The sequence below is a fragment of the Zosterops lateralis genome (genome assembly GCF_965231275.1).
Source record: "Zosterops lateralis genome assembly, chromosome: 20".
Lineage (NCBI taxonomy): Eukaryota > Metazoa > Chordata > Aves > Passeriformes > Zosteropidae > Zosterops > Zosterops lateralis.
In genome coordinates this window covers 588818-607258 of record NC_139780.1, presented here as the reverse complement: position 1 = coordinate 607258, position 18441 = coordinate 588818, and the positions used below count along the sequence as shown (strand labels likewise).

The window sequence follows — 18441 nt, the reverse complement described above, 5'->3', positions numbered from 1 at the left end:
GGCCCCACAGCTGGCTGTGCAGGGCCACAGCTGGGCAGGTGAGCCACAGCTGCACAGGTGAGCCACGCAGCTGCACAGGTGAGCCACAGCTGGCTGTGCATGGCCACAGCTGGACAGGTGAGCCACAGCTGGGCAGGTGAGCCCCACATCTGCACAGGTGAGCCACAGCTGGCCCCCCTAGTTCTGCCAGAGCCTGTGCTTTGGGTATTTCCTTTAGGAGCTCAAAGAAAAAAGATGTTCAGTGGATCTTTTGGGTGGCTTGGAGGGACCCTACTGTGATTCTTTCTGAAGAGCTTTGAAAACATTAAATTAGATGCTGATGTTACTGATTTTTATGTTGCTCCTATATTATTTAGAGAGTGTTCCTTTCCATGAGCTGATGATTTTTCCTCCAGATATTGTGACAATCTCCAGAGGGAAGATCCTCACATTTATGGTGCAATATCCTGCCTGATAATTGCAGTTGTTTCCTCGGACGCTTTGAGGGGAAGGATTTGTTGTCACTCTGTGGAGGATTCACTTACAAATAACAGCTTTAGGCGTTTCTGTTTGACATAAAATGGTCACACTCTGAGGTGATGCCACAGAGAATTTCATGACTATTCTGACTGCTCCCTGCTCCCTCTGGCTCCCACTGAGATGGTTTTAGCCCTGTGTGAAAGGCCAAGGAGGGTTTTGGTGGAGCCTTTCCCTGTTCAGGCAGGGAAAACATCCAGCAGGGACTGGTAGGAGAGCACAGGACAGATACCTGTGTTAAAGCCACTCCATGCCTTTTATCTCAGCCTTTATCTCTCCTTGCACAGGACAGATACCTGTGCAAAATTTACTCCATGTCTTTTATCTCCAGTTTTATCTCTCCTTGCACTGGATTTCCTTGCACAGGAAGATACCTGTGCTAAAGCCTCTCCATGTCTTTTATCTCTCCTTGCACAGGACAGATACCTGTGCTACAGCCACTCCATGTCTTTTATCTCCAGTTTTATCTCTCCTTGCACAGGATTTATTTCCTTACACAGGACAGGTCCCTGTGCTGAAGCCACTCCATGTCTTTTATCTCCAGTTTTATCTCTCCTTGCACTGGATTTATTTCCTTGCACAGGACAGATACCTGTGCAAAATTTACTCCATGTCTTTTATCTCCAGCCTTTTTCTCTCCTTGTACAGGACAGATACCTGTGCTAAAGCCACCCCATGTCTTTTATCTCAGACTTTATCTCTCCTTGCACAGGATTTATTTCCTTGCACAGGACAGATACCTGTGCAAAAGTCACTCCATGCCTTTTATCTCCAGCTTTATCTCTCCTTGCACTGGATTTCCTTGCACAGGACAGGTACCTCTGCTAAAGCCACTCCATGCCTTTTATCTCTCCTTGCACAGGACAGATACCTGTGCTACAGCCACTCCATGTCTTTTATCTCCTACCCTTATCTCTCCTTGCACTGGATTTATTTCCTTGCACAGGACAGATCCCTGTGCTGAAGCCACCCCATGTCTTTTATCTCCTGCCCTTATCTCTCCTTGCACTGGATTTCAAAACAAGGTGCTGCATGAAGATCTTGCCTTTTGCACTTGCAATGAGCCACATCTAATGAAGGTGACAGCAATAAAAATAATAACAACAAGTGTGGCTTGCCAGCTCAGCAAAAACAGCCTTCCCCACCCTCTTTGTGAGCCTCTCATGGATCTGTGTTTTATCGGATAAACCTCAGGCACAAGTTTCCATCCTGAGTGAGCTGTTCACAAGGGCCTCAATGAATTAACAGCACAGGTCCAATTAAAGGCGAGAGAATGAAAGAATTCAGCCTTTGGAGGCTGAGGCGGTGCCCGAGTGAGGATGGTGCCCAATTAAAGGTGTGAAGTCATTGGCTGTGCAGCAGATTGGAGCAGGGATGGATCTTATCGCTCAGGGCTGGTGGGAGCAGAGATAGCAGAGCCCAGAATTAGCATTGCTAATGGCGGATGAAAGTGTAAATAACAGTTTATAGCTGAGATAAGCTGACGGTGTGAGAGCCTGTCCCGCATTGTTCCAAGTGTTGAGGGCATCCTGCCTTTCACAGAGCCGGGCTGATGCTGGGGAAGGAAAAGTGTCATGTCTAGACAGTAAAACTTCCAGGAAATGCTGCGCACTTAAATGTCTTTTTTCCCTTTTTTCAGCTCTCTGCCCCAATGTCATAAATCAGCAGCACTTGAGAACCCTGAAATACCTCTTTTACAAGAGATTTGTTGAGGTATGTGCTGTGCTCTGTGTGTGCAATGAGGACTTTTATTACATTTACATTTTTAATAACTTATTTAAGATAATCAAAATGTATCAATAGTTTATGATCAAGGAGGGGTTTTTTTTTTCCAATTTCTGCTCCCAAGAATTTGCTTGACTTAAAGTATCCAAGCTGGCCAGTTACTTCCATTAAATTCTCTTGGCAGCTTTTTGGACACAGCCCCCTGTTCTGAGAGCTCCTCGGTGCTGTTTTCCATCCTCAGCTCTGTCTGAGCTCCTTTATCTCACTGATATTTAAATTACACGCTTGGATATCTCAGAGATGTTTTCTTTGAGGCTCTTGCACCTTTCCATAGCAGTGGCACTGGCACTCCCTGTTTGCTCTGCCAGCTCTGGGGTGAGACTCGTGGTGGGTCTTGCTCAGTTTTTGGCAGAGGGGAGAGCAGGTCCCCTCCTCAGTTTCTCCCCAAGTTTGGCTCTGAACTGCCTTAGAATGGGAATATCAACTTATCAGTTTCCTTTCCCAGACGTCATGATTCCAGAGGATTTTTCATGATTTGACTATTGAGAAAAAATCATATTTTTCTATTCTGAAGGCTGAGCCTTGCAGATGACCCCAGAGACCCTCCCTGGGCCAGCTCCCCTTGGCTGCTGGGGAGATGAGCAGCCTGGGGACAAACTGCACAGGGATTTTGATGTTCCATGTGCTGTGGTGTAAGAACTCCCTGAATTCCCCCTCCAAGCTGTTTCTACCATGGAGACACTGAGGTGTCCTGTGTGCACCCATTCCCTGGTCACACAATGAGGTGTTAATTTCCAGTTTGCTGTTTGGAACATCCTCCCTTTCCTGAGATGGCTCAGCAGTGATTTTTGTCTTTTCAGAAAACCATGACTGAGGAGAACTGGGCAGACCACATTCAGGTGAGTGTGGAGTTCCCTCTCCCTCATTTCACAGGGTTGGGTTTTTTTTGGAGTTTATTTTAAGATGTTCCAGCACATCCAGCTCTGGATGTTGTGGTCCTGCCATCACAGTTCTACACTTTCTCAAGAATTTGGAAGCAAAAATGCAGGGAAGAGCAAGGGAGAACACTTTGTATTTTAATTCCTTTTATGTCTTTGAAAACGCTTTTGTTTGGCTGGAGCCAAACTGGGATATTTGGACAATCCTGTCAGGGGTGCACAGGGGGAACTGTTGGGGTGTCTGTGCAGGGCCAGGAGGGGCTCAGGGATCCTTGGGGGTCCCTTTCAGCTCAGAGCATTCCACGGCTCTGTGATTTAGATAAGATTATCTTTTCCTTTCCTGCACTCACTTGTAAGTGAGCACTACAAGTATTTACATTGATTAATGACAAGGAAGGGGAAAAGAGGCTTTCCCTCAGCAGCCACAAGGAGTGTGAGGAAATTTGGATAAATGTTCCATTCCCTGTCCAGGCTCTGACCATTTTCCACAGGTGACTGTTGTTGTGATCTCTCTGTCTTGTCCTGCAGGACACAAGTAATTTTAACAGCACAAGGAGAAGGGAGCAGAGTGGATTTTTCTTGGTGTGTGAACAAGAGAGTTCAGGCAATTGTGGGTTGCTGTGATCCTGCAATAAATATAAACGTGACAATGAAACAGCATGAAATCCCATGGTGATGAATCAACAGTGGCCATTTATGTGTCCCTGATTTCCCTGTGAAATTGCAGCCCCATGGGGAGTGTTTGCTCCTGTTCTGTGGCTCCTCTCAGGCTGAATCCTGCAGCCATCGGGGATTTCTGAAGGGTCACCATAGGTCTGAGGGGCAGCAGCCCAGGCTGATGATCTGAGGGCTCAGGCCTTGCTCTCTGGACACACCAGCAAAGCAACAGGACTCTTGTTGGGCTCTTCCCTGCAGCTCCAGGGCTGGACATTGTGATCCTTGTGGCTCGTGAGATTCCATGATTCCCACACTGGGATGTTCTGGTGTGTGCAGGGAAGGGATCTCTGCTGGTGGTGGAGTGTGGGATCTGTTTTGGGGACAGGAGGCTCAGGATATCTCAGGAAGTGCCTGTGAGGTGCCTGGGGAGCCCTGAGAGCTCACAGCTGCATTCTGCACTGGGGCAGAGGGCTGTCCTGCCTTCCAAAGGATTCCAAACTCCGTGTTTCCTGCTCGTTGCCAACCGGTGTATTTTTTCACAAGTGTGTAATTATCAGCCTAGTGGTGCTGAAACTTGCCTGTTATCAGCCTGGCTCGATGCTATCAGAGATCCCTGTCTCTGGCATCACTTGAAAGTGATGGGAATCTGGACCTGTGCATCTGCAGGAAGCTGAAATAACAACCTGTGCAGGCTGGTGGCTGCTGCTGGCAGGGAAAGGGGGAATGAAGGAAGGAGCTTGGAGCAAGTTTTGGTTTTCAGTGCAAAAGCCAACATTGCCCAGGACTTAATTGGTTTTGAAAAGTTGCCTCCCCAGCTAAGGAAGGGTCTGTCAAAGGATGACGTGTGCAGTTAAATGTAAATACTTCCAACTGCTGCTTCCTGCATGGGTTAGGCTCCCAATTCTCTCCAAGACCTGGAGGGCTGGTGTGTCTACTGTAATTGCAGTAGTTTTATTTATAACAAATCCAGCCATTGCTAGATAAATAAATTGTGGTTAAGCACGAAGATGCTGATGGATTCTGGTGGAATATTACAGCAGGTACAAAGGAGCAAAGACAAACTGCCATCATTTGCTGTCCGAGCTACGAAATTGTCAAAAATGTCCAAAATAATTCCAAAAGTCAGCCAAAGAAATTTCTCTGGAGTGATGTAAGATGTGTTTGTTCAATAACTTTAGCAGGTCAGCCCCCATTTACTGAAGTGTGGATCTCCAGGGCCAAGCTGGGGATGGACAGAGCTGGGTTGTGATTCTGCTGCAGGGAGGGATTGCCAAGGGATCCTTGGAAAGCTGAGGGCCTCAGCCTTAAAGCTGGTGGCCAAATAGCCTTAATGTGCAAACGAATTAACTACTGCAGAGTGAAGAGAGGAAACTGGAGAGAACACACTGGGGAGGAAAAAAAAAATCTCCTTTAAATTGTTTTGGTGTGTTAGAGAGATGCATTCTGACCTCAGTCCCTGCTGCTAAGCACTGTAATTCCATTTCTGTCACTAGCAGGCATTCACTGGGCAGCACAGCTTCATCAGGAGGAGATTTGATATGGTAAAAAGAGGAGCTAATTGGCTTATGGCTGTAGGTTGAGAGGTCAGGGATAGATTAAGGAGTTAAGAGCATCAGTGAGCTGTTCAGCTCCACTGGGGTGTGCTGGGGGAGGTTTTAGTTCTGCCAAGTGGGAAAAGCATCCCAGGAGTAGGAAACCATACAGCAATGATGGTCATGCAAAACCTTATAGGAATGTGTGGAACGGAGCAGGTCCTTAAAGTAAACATCAGGAGTTTATTTTATTTATCAGGAGCGGTGTCCAGGACACCTGTTATTGACTGCAACCTGCAGCAAGGGCAGGGTAAAAGTCACAGAATTCCAGACTGGTTTGAGTTGGAAAGGACTTTAAAAATCATCTTATTCCAACCCCCCAGCCATGGGCAGGGACCCCTCCCACTGTCCCAGGGACCCCTCCCACTGTCCCAGGGACACCTCCCTCTGTCCCAGGCTGCTCCCAGCCCCAATGTCCATCCCAGGGATCCAGGGGCAGCCACAGCTGCTCTGGGCACCCTGTGCCAGGGCCTTACCTCCCTCTCAGGGAAGAATTTCTCCCTAATATCTAATAAAAATCTCCCTTCTGCCAGTTTAAGACTGTTCCCCCTCACCCTGTCACTGCCTCTGTTTGAAGTCACTCTGTCTTTTCCATGAGCTCCCTTCAGGTACCAAAGGGCCAAAACAAAATCTCCCCCAGAGTCTTTTCTTCTCTCAGCTTAACAACCCCAGCTCCTGTTTGTGTCTCACAGAGTGACAATGAGGACAGGCTCATTTCAAACAGGTGAATCCTCCTGTTCTGACCTGGGGCTGGGCAGTGATCTGGGGCTGGGCTGATCTGGGGCTGGGCAGATCTGGGGCTGGGCTCTGATCTGGGGCCGTGCAGTGATCTGGGGCTGGGGCAGATCTGGGGCTGTGCAGTGATCTGGGCTGTGCAGTGATCTGGGGCCATGCTGTGATCTGGGGCTGTGCAGTGATCTGGGGCCATGCTGTGATCTGAGGCTGGGCTGATCTGGGGCTGGGCAGTGATCTGAGGCTGGGCTGATCTGGGGCTGGGCTGTGATCTGGGGCTGGGCAGTGATCTGGGGCTGGGCTGATCTGGGGCTGGGCAGTGATCTGGGGCTGGGCAGTGATCTGGGGCTGGGCAGTGATCTGGGGCTGTGCTGTGATCTGGGGCTGGGCAGTGATCTGGGGCTGGGCTGTGATCTGGGGCTGGGCAGTGATCTGGGGCTGGGCTGTGATCTGGGGCTGGGCAGTGATCTGGGGCTGGGCAGTGATCTGGGGCTGGGCTGTGATCTGGGGCTGGGGCTGATCTGGGGCTGGGCAGGTGTGGGGGCTCTGTTTGCTCAGTGTCCCCATTTTTAACCTTCACACACACACACAGACCTCTCTGCCCTTCTTACCCAGGCAGCAGTAAAGTGATCCAGCCATCCAATAATCATCCCAGATTATTTAAACCCTCTGAAATCGATCAGCCCCTGTCTGAGTGCTCACTGATAGATATTGGCTCCTAAAGCCTGTGCAAATCAGCTGCCCTGCACACAGATAATCAGGCTGCTGGCAATTGATAGTTTGGCTGTATTATACTTTTAGGCAAGATTAGTTCCCCAGTTCCCTGCCAAGAGGAGAACCACATAAACAGAGGATTGTTTGGAAACAAAAAAAAAAAAAAAAAAAAAAAAAAAAAAGTTCCTCTTGAAGGAGAAGTCATATAAATGGGAAGAAACAGAAAACTAATCTTCCCTTATTCACTCTGAAGGAATGCATATCTCTGAGGAATGTTGTAATTATGGATTTAGGAAATCAGTCCAATTTGCCAAGGTGTGAATTTCAGAGTTCATTCAGTCAACCCTCTCAAGCATTTCTCCTTCAGAACAAAAACCACCAGGAGCTGAAGTGCACCAAAAGAGATTAAAGGAGAGAAAAACTGACTGGCAAGCTTTGCTTTTGGGAAAGATCTTGCACAGATACTGATTATTGCTTTGGCTCTGAACCAGGCAGCTTTGGGCATGGCAAAACAGAAATCAGTGGTAACCCATGTCTGTCCCGTGAGTATCTCTTTTCCCTACACTGATGATGGGAAGGCTGTGCTCCTGAGCAACTATTTTCATTGGCAGTATTTTCGCTTACTTACTTTGAAGACTTTCCTAAATGAAAAAAAGAGGAGACTTTTTTCCTGAATGGAGTCTATGGATTCTCATGATGTGTGTGACTGGTCTGGGAACACTCACTGGAGTTACTGGTGTTAATTGCTCACTGGTTTGGCTCATTAGGGTCAGTGCCAGGTGGGGATTTGGGGTGACCTGGGCTCCTGCACATCCCCACCAGTGGTTGAAGTGTCACCCTGTGAGTTCAGGTCCCAGCAGAAGCACAAGTTTCACTCCTCTGGTTTCACAGCCCTGTGGTGACACGGGAGCTGCAGGGCCCTGTCCCTGCCCCTCTGGAATTCCACTCTGGAATTCCTGCAGACAGATCCTGCAGCACGAGTCAATGATGTCACACGCTGCTGCTGAGCTGGAATTTTGGAATGCTCAGGTTGGATAAGCACCCTCCAGGCAGCCCAGGGCTTAGCAGAGAGCTGCATTTCCCTTGTGCAAGCTTCCATGCTGCAGGACACAAACCAGAGCAGAGTTGTGGGATGGTGACTTCTGTAGAACATTTATGGAAGTGCCTGGATTGCAAAAACCTTCTGAGGCTGGGAAACCCAGAGAAGCAATGTTTGGTGAGAGGAGGCCCAGTGAGGCTCAGCAGCAGTGCTGCTCACCCAGTACACACTGGGAGCCTAAACTGGAGAGCAGGAGCTGCCACTGGCCCTGTGACACTTCGTTCGTGTGTGTGTGACACGATGACAAAAGGCAGGGAGATAAATGCTACTCCAAAACACACTGGGAAGATAAGGGCTGCCAGTTTGTCTTCAATGCGCTGTGTTATTGGACTCAGACAAAGCATCCACTGTGATAAGTAACACACTGCTCTGCTCTGAAAGAGTTTGGCCAATTTCCCCATTCTCATTCATCTCCAGCCTTGCCAAGTGCTGGAGTGCTCCCAGAAAATATCTGCAGCCTGCCACCGTGGGACCGAGGTGTGAGAAATCTGGAAGCAAATCAAAAATCTCTGCCTTATGTATTCAGAGCGAGTCCTTGGTGCTTTGCTGATCCCTGGGATGAATAATATCCAACAGCTCTGGGGCTGGAATTCAGAAGGTGCCTCTGCAGTGGTTGTGAGAAAGGGATTCTGGGGGGAAGCACAGACCCTCAGGACTTCACAGAGAAGAGAAGGAAAAAGAAATTATATCTGAAAAAGCAAGTTACCTTAGTCTATTTGCTATGAAATTATATTTTGGGGAGGTTAATGGATGTCAAACAGTTACTTTTCTCTTCAAACAAGGGTTATTTTAATTGGGTTAGTTGACACCACAGCTCATGGCAGAGCTCACCTGTGCCATTCCCTCACCTGAGAGTGGAGAGGAGAACAAGAACTGCAGGTGGGCTGTGATTTTGTGTATCAGCACACCTAGAGCTGTGGGGTGTAATTGAGGAGAATGAGTTAATTGTAGGTTAAAACGAGAGGTTATGATCTGGAAAAGTCCCTGCAGTGTCAGGCTATGCTGACACTGCTGAACAAGACCAGGAATTGATCAGTGGCCCCAAAGACAAGTGGCACTGCTGAGTGGTCCCAGCACAGCCCCAGGCTGCCTTCCTCTGGGGGTCTGTCTGAGGTCTGCAGAGCAGTGGGGACAGGATCCCTTCCCTGGAACGTTCTGTGCAGCAGCAGTGGCCAACTGGGCATTGGGAGGTGATTTTCTCGAGCAGGATTTTCAGTCAGTGGGGAGAGGGATGAGCAGGATGAGCGTTGCTGTCTCACAGGTGCACACAGTGCCCTCTTTATCCAGAAGCCTGTCCTGAAGTGTGTCTGGGCCATTCTGTGCTGGACACTTGGGTATCGGCGATTGAGGGAGAGATGGGGAGACTGACCATGATCAGAATCCAATTTTACTCAGGTTTTTCCAAGAACTTATACACCATTTCAGTAAGGTTAATAATTTCTACTACAATAATTAGGTTAAAAGATCATACAAACAACTCCTACATTTTTCAACATATCTATTGTAGGGGGTTGATTGAATCTTCTTCTCTTGAGCAGATTTCTAATCCCATCTTCTCATGAGCTCCAAGTTCTGTTTGTTCTTTCCAGGGCATCCCAGTCACCAGACTAGATATGCTAATTGTCTGTCTTACTCTTGTAAATCCCCACACTTGGGCACATGGGAGCAATGTCCCCATAGAGCATTGCACCTTCCCTCTGAAACCTGTTAAATATCTGTTAGGGAGGTTTTGTTGGATATCAGGGCAAGGCTCTTCCCCCAGAGGTGCTGGCACTGCCCAGGCTCCCCAGGGAATGGGCACAGAGCTCCAGGAGCCTTTGGACAGCACTGCCAGGGGTGCCCAGGGGGGGATTGTTGGGGGGTCTGGGCAGGGACAGGGGTTTCACTCTCTGGTCCTTGTGGGTCCCCACCCCCAGCTCAGGACACTCCATGTTCTCCATTTCTGTTTGGGTTTGTGCTTTGTCCAGCCAATAAATCCACTGCTGAAGCTACTGAAGTGAAATCTGGGAATGATCCTGCCAGATTCACTTCAGTGAAACATCCTGTTGGAGCCTTTCATCTCTGTGTGGGGAGGTGTCTGTGCCCTGTGCCCTGGAGCTGCTGCCAGCACAGATTCATCAGTCCTGTGGCCCCGTGAGCTGTGTGCAGTCCCGTGGAGGATGCCCAACAATGTGCTGAAGGAAATGTCTCAATCCTCAATCTCTTGCTCAGTGTTTCTTGAAAATATTCTCTCTCCAGATGTGCCTCTGAAAGCTGCACTGGCTCTTCTTTCCCCTGCTCTGTACCTGCTCACATCTGTGGCAGCCGGAGCAGATTTTGGAGACGTGATGACTTCATCTGTTGAAAATGAATTACTTCCCTCGGGGGCTGCCTGACAAAAATTTGGAAGGAATCCCAGTGCAGGAAGTGTATTTGGATCTCTGTGTAGTATTGTTGAGCCTGATCAGGACCATCCTGTACTCTGGGTAAATGAGATCCTGGGTGTTCTTTGCCCGGGAGGTGATTGGGACTTGAAAGCAGCAGTTGCTGCAAGAAGCCACCCGTCTGTGAGAGGAGCCTGGGGAGTGCAGGGCACTGCTGATCGCACAGCCAGAGCCTCATTTCAGACTGAAGTTTGCTCTTCTCTGAGAGCTCATCCCTGCCCTCCCGCTCAGAGCAGGGCCAGCTTTGTGGGGCAGGGTGTTGCTGTGCCCTGCCGGGTTCCACTGCCCCTCTGGGGCTGTAGCAGTGTGTAGCCACTCTCACTGTCCCATTTTTTATTTATTGGTCTGGCTGGAGTTTCTGGGAGGATCTGACTCCATCATGTCTATGGCCTAAAGAGGGGATTGTATTGAGCCAGGCTTTCCCTATGCTGAACAAGCCCTGCTCCCTCAGCCTCCACATCCTCAAACCCACAGAGCATCTCCTGAAATCCCAGCACGGTTTGGGTTGGAAGGGATCCCTGTGGGGGCTTTTCTCTTTCCCAGAGGAGCTGTGTGTGGCTGTCCTGGCTGCCCCTTGGCCGTGGCTGTGTGAGCACACAGGAACATGGAGCAGATGCATCCTGTCACACAATAGTGTTCCCTGCTCTCCACAAACCAGCAGCTTCCTCCAGGTTGCCCGGAACAATCAGCTCCCTGTGAGGAGCCCCAGCACAGAGGCAAAGTTGACTTGAAGAGTTGCCTTTGCCTTGATTCCTGCCCAGTGATATCCTAAGTTAGACTCCTTTGAATTGCCTTTTGGAGGAGGCATTGGGAGGAAGTGGAGTGTCCTGGTTCACACAGCAGGAGCGGGGCAGTGTGAACATGCCCCAAGCCCACATCCCCGGCATTGATGTGGTAATGGGCTCCCAAATTCAGGAGTGTGGCTCTGGCAGTGACAGGGCAGTGTGAACATGCCCCAGGCCCACATCCCCAGCATTGATGTGGTAATGGGCTCCCAAATTCAGGAGTGTGGCTCTGGCAGTGACGCACTGATCTCTATCTGAAATCTGGGCATGGCTGGGCTCTCAATGGAGCCTATTTTGCTCTTCTCCAGTTCATAAATTAGAGCATCTGAGTCCCCAGTGCCTGTGAGCGAGGGAGCAGCTCAAACCATGAGAGAGCAGAGTGTTCTCAGGGTGTTCTCAGGGTGTTCTCAGGGTGTTCTCAGGCTCTGGGTGAGACTGGTGGCCGTGGCCAAGTCACTGCTGCTTTCAGAACGGAGTGGAGAGAAAGTTTTATCCTCTTTTATCCTCCTTTATCCTCTTTTCTCCAAGGGAGAGGATTTCCCCTCCACCCTGCCCCTGTGAGACCCCACCTGGAGCCCTTGTGTCCTCAGCACTACAGAGATATTGATGGACCTGTTGGAGAGTCCAGAGGAAGCCACTGGGATGGTCTGGAGCCCCTCTGCTGGCAGAGCTGGGGGTGTCCAGCCCAAAGAGAAGCTCCAAGGGACACCTTGTTGTGGCCTATTCAAACTTGAAGGGGGTTTATGGAAACAGGGAAAGGGACTTTACATGGGCAGACAGTGGTAGGACAAGGGGAAATGACCTTACGCTGAAGGAGGGCAGGGTTAGATTAGACTTTAGGGAGAAATCTTTGGCTGGGAGGGTGGGCAGGCCCTGGCACAGCTGTGGCTGCCCCTGGATCCCTGGAGGTGCCCAAGGCCAGGCTGGATGGGGCTTGGAGCAGCCTGGGATAGTGGAAACTGTCCCTGCCCATGGCAGGGAGTGGATTTTAAGATCCAACCCAACCCATTGTGGGATTCCAGGATCTCTATAGCCCCTCCAGAAGGTGGGATCCCCCCCCCTGAGGGCACAGGCTGTGCCCCTGCCCTAAGCCTGGTCCAAGCTGCCTCTCAGGGCCCCAGCTCCACCCTGATGCTTCAAGGGGTTCCCTTCAGTGACATCTGATGGTGACGCTGCAGCACCTCTCCATTCTGCACCAATGATGGAAATTTCGAAACAGAAACCTTGAGCACAAATACAATAAAGTTACTAGTGAGCACAGTGGCATGTTCAGAGGATGTTTGAGCACAGGTGTCTGAACCTGCCACACCACAGGGAGTTCAGCAGTGCTCTCAGTGCCCTGCACTGCTCACAGGGGTTTGTCCTTTTCTAGTCTGAGTTTCTTTTTCCCTTTTTAAAATTGCTGACTCTTAAAATGTTCTCCTTGACATTTTCTCTACACTAACCGGAGGGGTTTTTGTTGATTCTGGAAGCACTTGAAAACAGGGCAAATTGGCCAAGACATTCAAAAGTTAAATTAAAATCTGACTCTGCAAATAGCCAGTGTCAGTGGTGTGAATAACGTCCCTCTTTGGGAAAAAGATGTTGAGGCATAGGGCAGAATTGGCTGGGACTGAAATGCAGCTTAACACACACAGATAAAACTGATCTAGGGTTGGGTAGGGCCATTTTCAAGGGAGATATTGAATATTCGGTTTCAAAATTATTGGTGCTGATGGAGAAATGGTTGCTGACAGCAAAGCACATGAAATGTCACCCCTGGTGAAACATTGCTCTCTGCATCTGTGCCCACATCTTCTGGGGCCAAGGTTTCCACATTCCTGCCTCTTGCAGAGCTGTTGTGGTGGAAGTTTTTCCCTTTTTTTTTTTTTTTCTTTTTTCTTTTTTTTTTTCCTCAGTAAAAAGACAAAGCTATTTTTCTGTTTCAGAACGCAAGATGGAATATCTCTGGAGAGATTAACCTTCTTTACAGAGTTGTTTTTTTGTGGTCGAAAGAAGAAATCTGTTATCATTAAAATAACATTTAAAAAAATCTGCACCTCGTTATTTCCAGAAATAAAGCTGCCACAGTGCAATTTATTAAGAATTGACTCGGGGTGAACTGAGAGAGCTGCAACACCAAAGAGTTTGTGTTTTAGAAAAAAAAGACAGGAAGACAATAGGATGGACACAGAGGGAGCAAGAAGAGGGAATTGCTCTGCAATGTTAGTTAGAAAATATGTTCTTTTTGGGAAGGACTGTGAGAAGTGGCTTGGCAGATGTGCAGGAGGGTTTAACTCAGCCCCTCTTCATGTGTTCAGTGCTTGGCTGAGCTCAGCACAGAGAGGGGAGAGAGGCACAAAGGTCAGGACTGGCATGGCCAGGGAAATGTAGGTGACAAGAGGAATGAGCAGGAAAACATGTCCTGTCCTTTCCCTGCCCTTTCCCTGCTGTACCTGAGTCCCTGGGGAGCTGCTGGAGCCCTGTCCTGGCTGTGCTGTCCCCCAGCCCCTTGGGAGCAGCAGTGGAGTTGTTCCTCTATGTATCTATGAGAAAAGCTGTGGTTTGACACTTGGCAGAGTCTCCGGGGTGCAGGCACAGTGCTGAGGCAGCACTTTTGTGAGCAGGCTGCTTTACCTGGGATGCCAAACCCCCCTGAGCTGTTCTGAGCCTCTGCCCCCTCCTGCTCCTCTGCGTGGGGGTCATTCCATTTTCTCCTTGGCTTTCTGCTTCCCTTCCTTTTTACCTTGAGGCCATCGACAGATTTGTTTCCTGATCTCTGCTGTCTGCTTTGAAGACAAATTCTCACCTTCTAGTTACCGAAGGAATGTGAGGAATGAGGCCCCATGGCCACAGCCTGCCCTGGCTGGGAGCTGTTCCTGCACGCCGGGCAGGGGGAGGAAGGTGCTGCCCTCCCTGGGAGCAGCCCTGGGGCAGGTGGGCAGGTGGGGATGGACTTCAGTGCACATCTGAGCATTTCACTCCTCTGAGATTTGTAGTGCCAGTGCTGGAGCTGCAGGTGCTGGGCCACTGTACAGGGTTTCAGCTTGTTTTAGCAGTTTTCTCCACATTATTAACACCAAGGGCAGATCCAGAGTAGGGCAGAGAGGAGACGTTGTGTGGCTGTGGGGGCTCCAAGGGGTTTGTAGCACATGTAGCCTGGCTGGGGAGGAAGAGGAGGGAATTCCTACCCCATGGAGCTGGTGTGGCCCAGCTGTGTTACTGTGTTTGCATTTCCTCTTATACCTGCACTCAAAAGTGGATGAGGCAGAGGAGCTCTGGTACATCCACCTGTCCCTGTGGGGACTGTCACTGCCCCTTGCAAGAGGCTGCTCACCCCTGCCAGGGTGGACATTGTGCCCTGATCTGCCCAGAGCTGGGATTTGGGGTTAAACCACAGCCAGGGTGAGTTTGTGCTGCTGCCCCCAGGCTCTGCAGTGCCCCAGGGCACTTCCCTTCCTCCAGGGAACATCTGGGAATGTCCTAAAGTGCCCTCCCCGTTTGCAGGTGTGAGCACAGGGAATGACACAGGGACACCTGAGAGTGTGTTTTTCCCAAAGCAATGGTCCAGTTCTCACCTTCACAGGGGCTTGAACAGACACACAGAGGGATAACTCCTTTATTGTTCCCTCCAGCTGGATGTGGGACTCACACAGCACATTTCATCCAGCTGGATTCCAGCACAGGGTGACACCACTTCCAGGCTGGGTCCCACCCACGGCTGTGCCTGGTGCTGGGGGGTCTTGGAGCCCCCATCTCCCAGCACTGGGGGCAAGGGGCTGGAGGGTGATCCCAGCCTTTTCCCAGCTCACAACACCACTTTGGGAAGCTTTGCTGATGTGCCCTCTCTGCCACCTATGATTGACTGGTAATCCCAACACTGTGCAAATCCATCCCAGGATGGAGGAGACCCCAAACAACATCTGCCCTGGAGACACAGGGAATGTCTGTCCTAAGGAAACCATCCCAAGAAGATGCTCCAGGGTCTGGAGCCCCTCTCTGCAGACAGGCTGGGAGAGCTGGGGGTGCTCAGGCTCCAAGGAGACCTTTCAGTGCTTAAAGGAGGCCAATAAAAAAGATGGGGACAGAGCTTTTAGCAGGACCCATTTAAACAGAACAAGAGATGATGGTTTTGAACTAAAATAGGGGAGATTCAGACTGGATACAAGGACTGAGGTTTTTACGAGGGTGCAGGAGGAACTCCTACAATGGAAATTGGACTGACAGTCTGTCCTCTCCCCTGCCCTCGCAGAGCACAGTTGGGGACAGTCGGTGGCTGCAGGCACAGCTGGTGCAGCTGCTGCTCCGTCACTGCGGCACGCGCGGGGCGGCGCGCTGGGCCCTGCACTGCCACCTGCCCCCCGAGACCCTGCCCCGGGCTGTGGCTGAGGAGCTCCACAACCTGCACACCCAGGACAGGTAAATCCCCTCTCTGCTGCCTTTTCTGTGCAGATTGTTTGTCCTGAAAACGCTGTATTTGATTAAAGTTGTCTGCCGTGATGCATCCGTGGAGATGGAAGTTTGCAAAGGTTTCCTCTGTGTGCTTGGAGCCCATTGGGGCCCTGCACATTCTACATTTGTTTGTCATAAGCCTGTAAATGTCTGTGAAAAGGGCATTTAAAACTCATTCTGAGCTCACAGAAGCTCTGTGAGATTGCCTCGTGGTGCTGGGGGTTCTTACACTTCCTCTGCCACAGAGCAACAGTACAAATATTCATCTAGTTTATTGACGTGATTGCAGATCTTTCAAAGTTTTACTAATTTTTTTTTTTTTTTTAATGCTGATGATTTTGGGAAGGTCTCAGAGATGGCCTTGAACAGTTCGTGTGCAGAGATCCTGGTTTTGTGGATCTGCTCTTTCCCCTCATGCAGATCTGAACCTGTTCAGGCACTGTGTCATCTCAGGAAACACAACACAGATGTAATCACCCTCAGAACACTTCTCCAGGGGATCTATGGCTTTTCTGGAGCACAGGAAACTCAGTCTTGGACATGCTCCTGCCTCTCTCCAAATCACTGCTGGAGCTGCCATCCTCCTCCTCCTCCATCCTCCTGAAGCCACAGCAGCCACCTCCAGCCAGGAGGTTTTTCCATGAGGGAAAAGCCTTTAAAACACAAAGGGGTGATGACAATTGTGTGGCTGAGCCACAGGCTGTGCACACAGAGATAAAACCCATCACTGCATCTCTGTGCTGTGGAGGGAAGGCAGGTGAGGGTGTGCTCTGCCTCGTGTGAGGAGCTGGGAGAGATGAATAAAGCCCTTTGTGCTGCAGTTTACTCACCCAGGCATGATACCTGCTGTGGTAGCTGCTGTAAACTCAGCAGAGCCATAAAACAGCCTGGCTGCCCTGTCTGTTGGGTAACACAGGCACAGGTTCCCAGAGGGAGTTCACACTGCACACAACAAGGTGGCACCAGCATATAAATGACATCATCTGTCTCTGCCCAAACCACACGGGGCTCCTGAGCTTTGCAGGTGAGAATATTCCTGGAGACCTGAGGTGCACACCTTTCATTAAATATTTTGCACAAACATTGACTTCCCCGTGCACACAAAGCCACAGGAAAGAGTGTTTGTGCAGCCTCCCAAACGTAACCTTACTAATGGTTTCCTAAATAATGAGCCATTTCAAGTCTCTGTGGGAAAGAGACTGTCCAGAAATGTGTGATCTGTCCAAGGGAGCTGAATCTTTTTGATTAGTTTTTTTTTCTCTGAGAAAGAGCTGAGTGTCATGGGTAAAGAGAGGGTCAGGATGAAATAAGGGGAGTAAAACTTATCCCACTTGCTCCAACCCAGGATTTCATCCTGGCTTTGCATGTCTTCAAACAGTTGCATTGATTCTGTGCAGGGTAGAAGAGGTCACAAAAGCAGATAATTATGAGTCCAGTAAGAAGAAGGACTATTACCAGCTTCCTATTCCACGGGAAAATATTCACTTTCTGCAGACATGGGAGGAGGCACTGCAGTGCTGGGAGAAGGTGCTGCAGGTGAGTGTTACCTGGGATTGGCAGGGTCAGGGAGCTGGAACTCCACGTCAGGCTGAGACACAGAGCTGGATGTGGCCTCTGCCATCCCCTGCCTGCCTCCCCCAGCCAGGAACAGCTGCTCCTTTGGCTGCTCTGGCTTGGGGAAGGTGTTAGGAATTGTGCCAGGGAAGGTTCCTGTGGGGGCTGTGAGAGTTCCCTGTGTCTGTGGCATTTTGCACAAAGAGCTGCAGGTCCTGGGAAGGAAATGCTCATGCCCTGCACAGACTCTCCTTGCTCCTCTCAAGCACAGGCAGCTCTGGGTGCAGAAAGTGTCTGTGTTGCAGCCCGGGCAGGTGGTTGGCGTGGACATGGAGTGGAAGCCTTCCTTTGGCATGGTGGGGAAGCCCCGGGTGGCCCTGCTGCAGCTGGCACTGAGGGATGAGGTGTTCCTGCTGGACCTCCCACGGCTCCTGGAGCAAGCTGACTCTCGGGGGGAGAAGGAGAAGCTTCCTCGTTTCATCCAGATGCTCTATTCAGATCCAGCCATCACTAAACTAGGTAACACTCCTCTCTCCTCCTCACCTTGGGGCTTCACACAGCCTTTGGACAAGTCATTTTTGTCATTCCTGTATCCTCTTGCTGTTGTCATTCCCTAAAGCCACTTGCCATGGAACCAGCTTTTGCAGCCCTGAGTATTCAGGCACTGCCAGGCCAGGAAGGAGTGACCAGCATAACCAGGAATGACAGAAACACAGGATCAGGGAACCACAGAAAATCCTGAGCTGGAAGGGACACACAGGGATCACCCAGCCCAGCCCCTGTCCCTGCCCAGACCCCCCTGGGCACCCCTGGCAGTGCTGTCCAAAGGCTCCTGGAGCTCTGTGCCCATTCCCTGGGGAGCCTGGGCAGTGCCAGCACCTCTGGGGGAAGAGCCTTTCCTTTATCTCCAGCCTGACTCTCCCCTGACACAGGTCTGTGCCATCATGTCTCCTCATTTCAGGTCAGATCCAAGATTTCTCATTCAACTTGCACTCTCAGACTTGGGATTGTCCAAGCTCTGTAATAATCCCAAGCTGACATGCAACTTTCAGCGGTTCAGGTAATTCTGGTGGGCAGAGCTGTCTGGGTGTGCTGTCCCTGTCCAGAGCTGCTGTGCTGGACACCAGAGAGCTCTGAATTACCATACTTGGCTTTTATCAGGAGCTGCTAAACCTGGATTTCAAGGGCAAATTCATAAATATGTTTCCCAGATTTTAAGGAAGTTGATCTTAAACTCAGCATTTTTCATCCACCTGTTTTCTCCCTTGATCTGCA

General features: G+C 50.1%; 1 protein-coding gene across 8 annotated transcripts in view; it reads left to right on the top strand.

The window, feature by feature from the left end:
- The window catches only part of EXD3 (exonuclease 3'-5' domain containing 3), a gene marked incomplete at its 3' end in the record, with an annotated part of 206575 nt that overhangs the window by 78851 nt on the left and 109283 nt on the right, over positions 1 to 18441 (top strand). For all 8 annotated transcript variants that reach the window (XM_083875864.1, XM_083875859.1, XM_083875862.1 and 5 more), the window contains 5 exons: positions 2156 to 2229; positions 3102 to 3140; positions 15413 to 15579; positions 17010 to 17148; positions 17472 to 17685. In XM_083875864.1, the coding sequence (XP_083731990.1) occupies positions 2156 to 2229; positions 3102 to 3140; positions 15413 to 15579; positions 17010 to 17148; positions 17472 to 17685 (633 nt within the window). The remainder of the gene's footprint in view (positions 1 to 2155; positions 2230 to 3101; positions 3141 to 15412; positions 15580 to 17009; positions 17149 to 17471; positions 17686 to 18441) is intronic.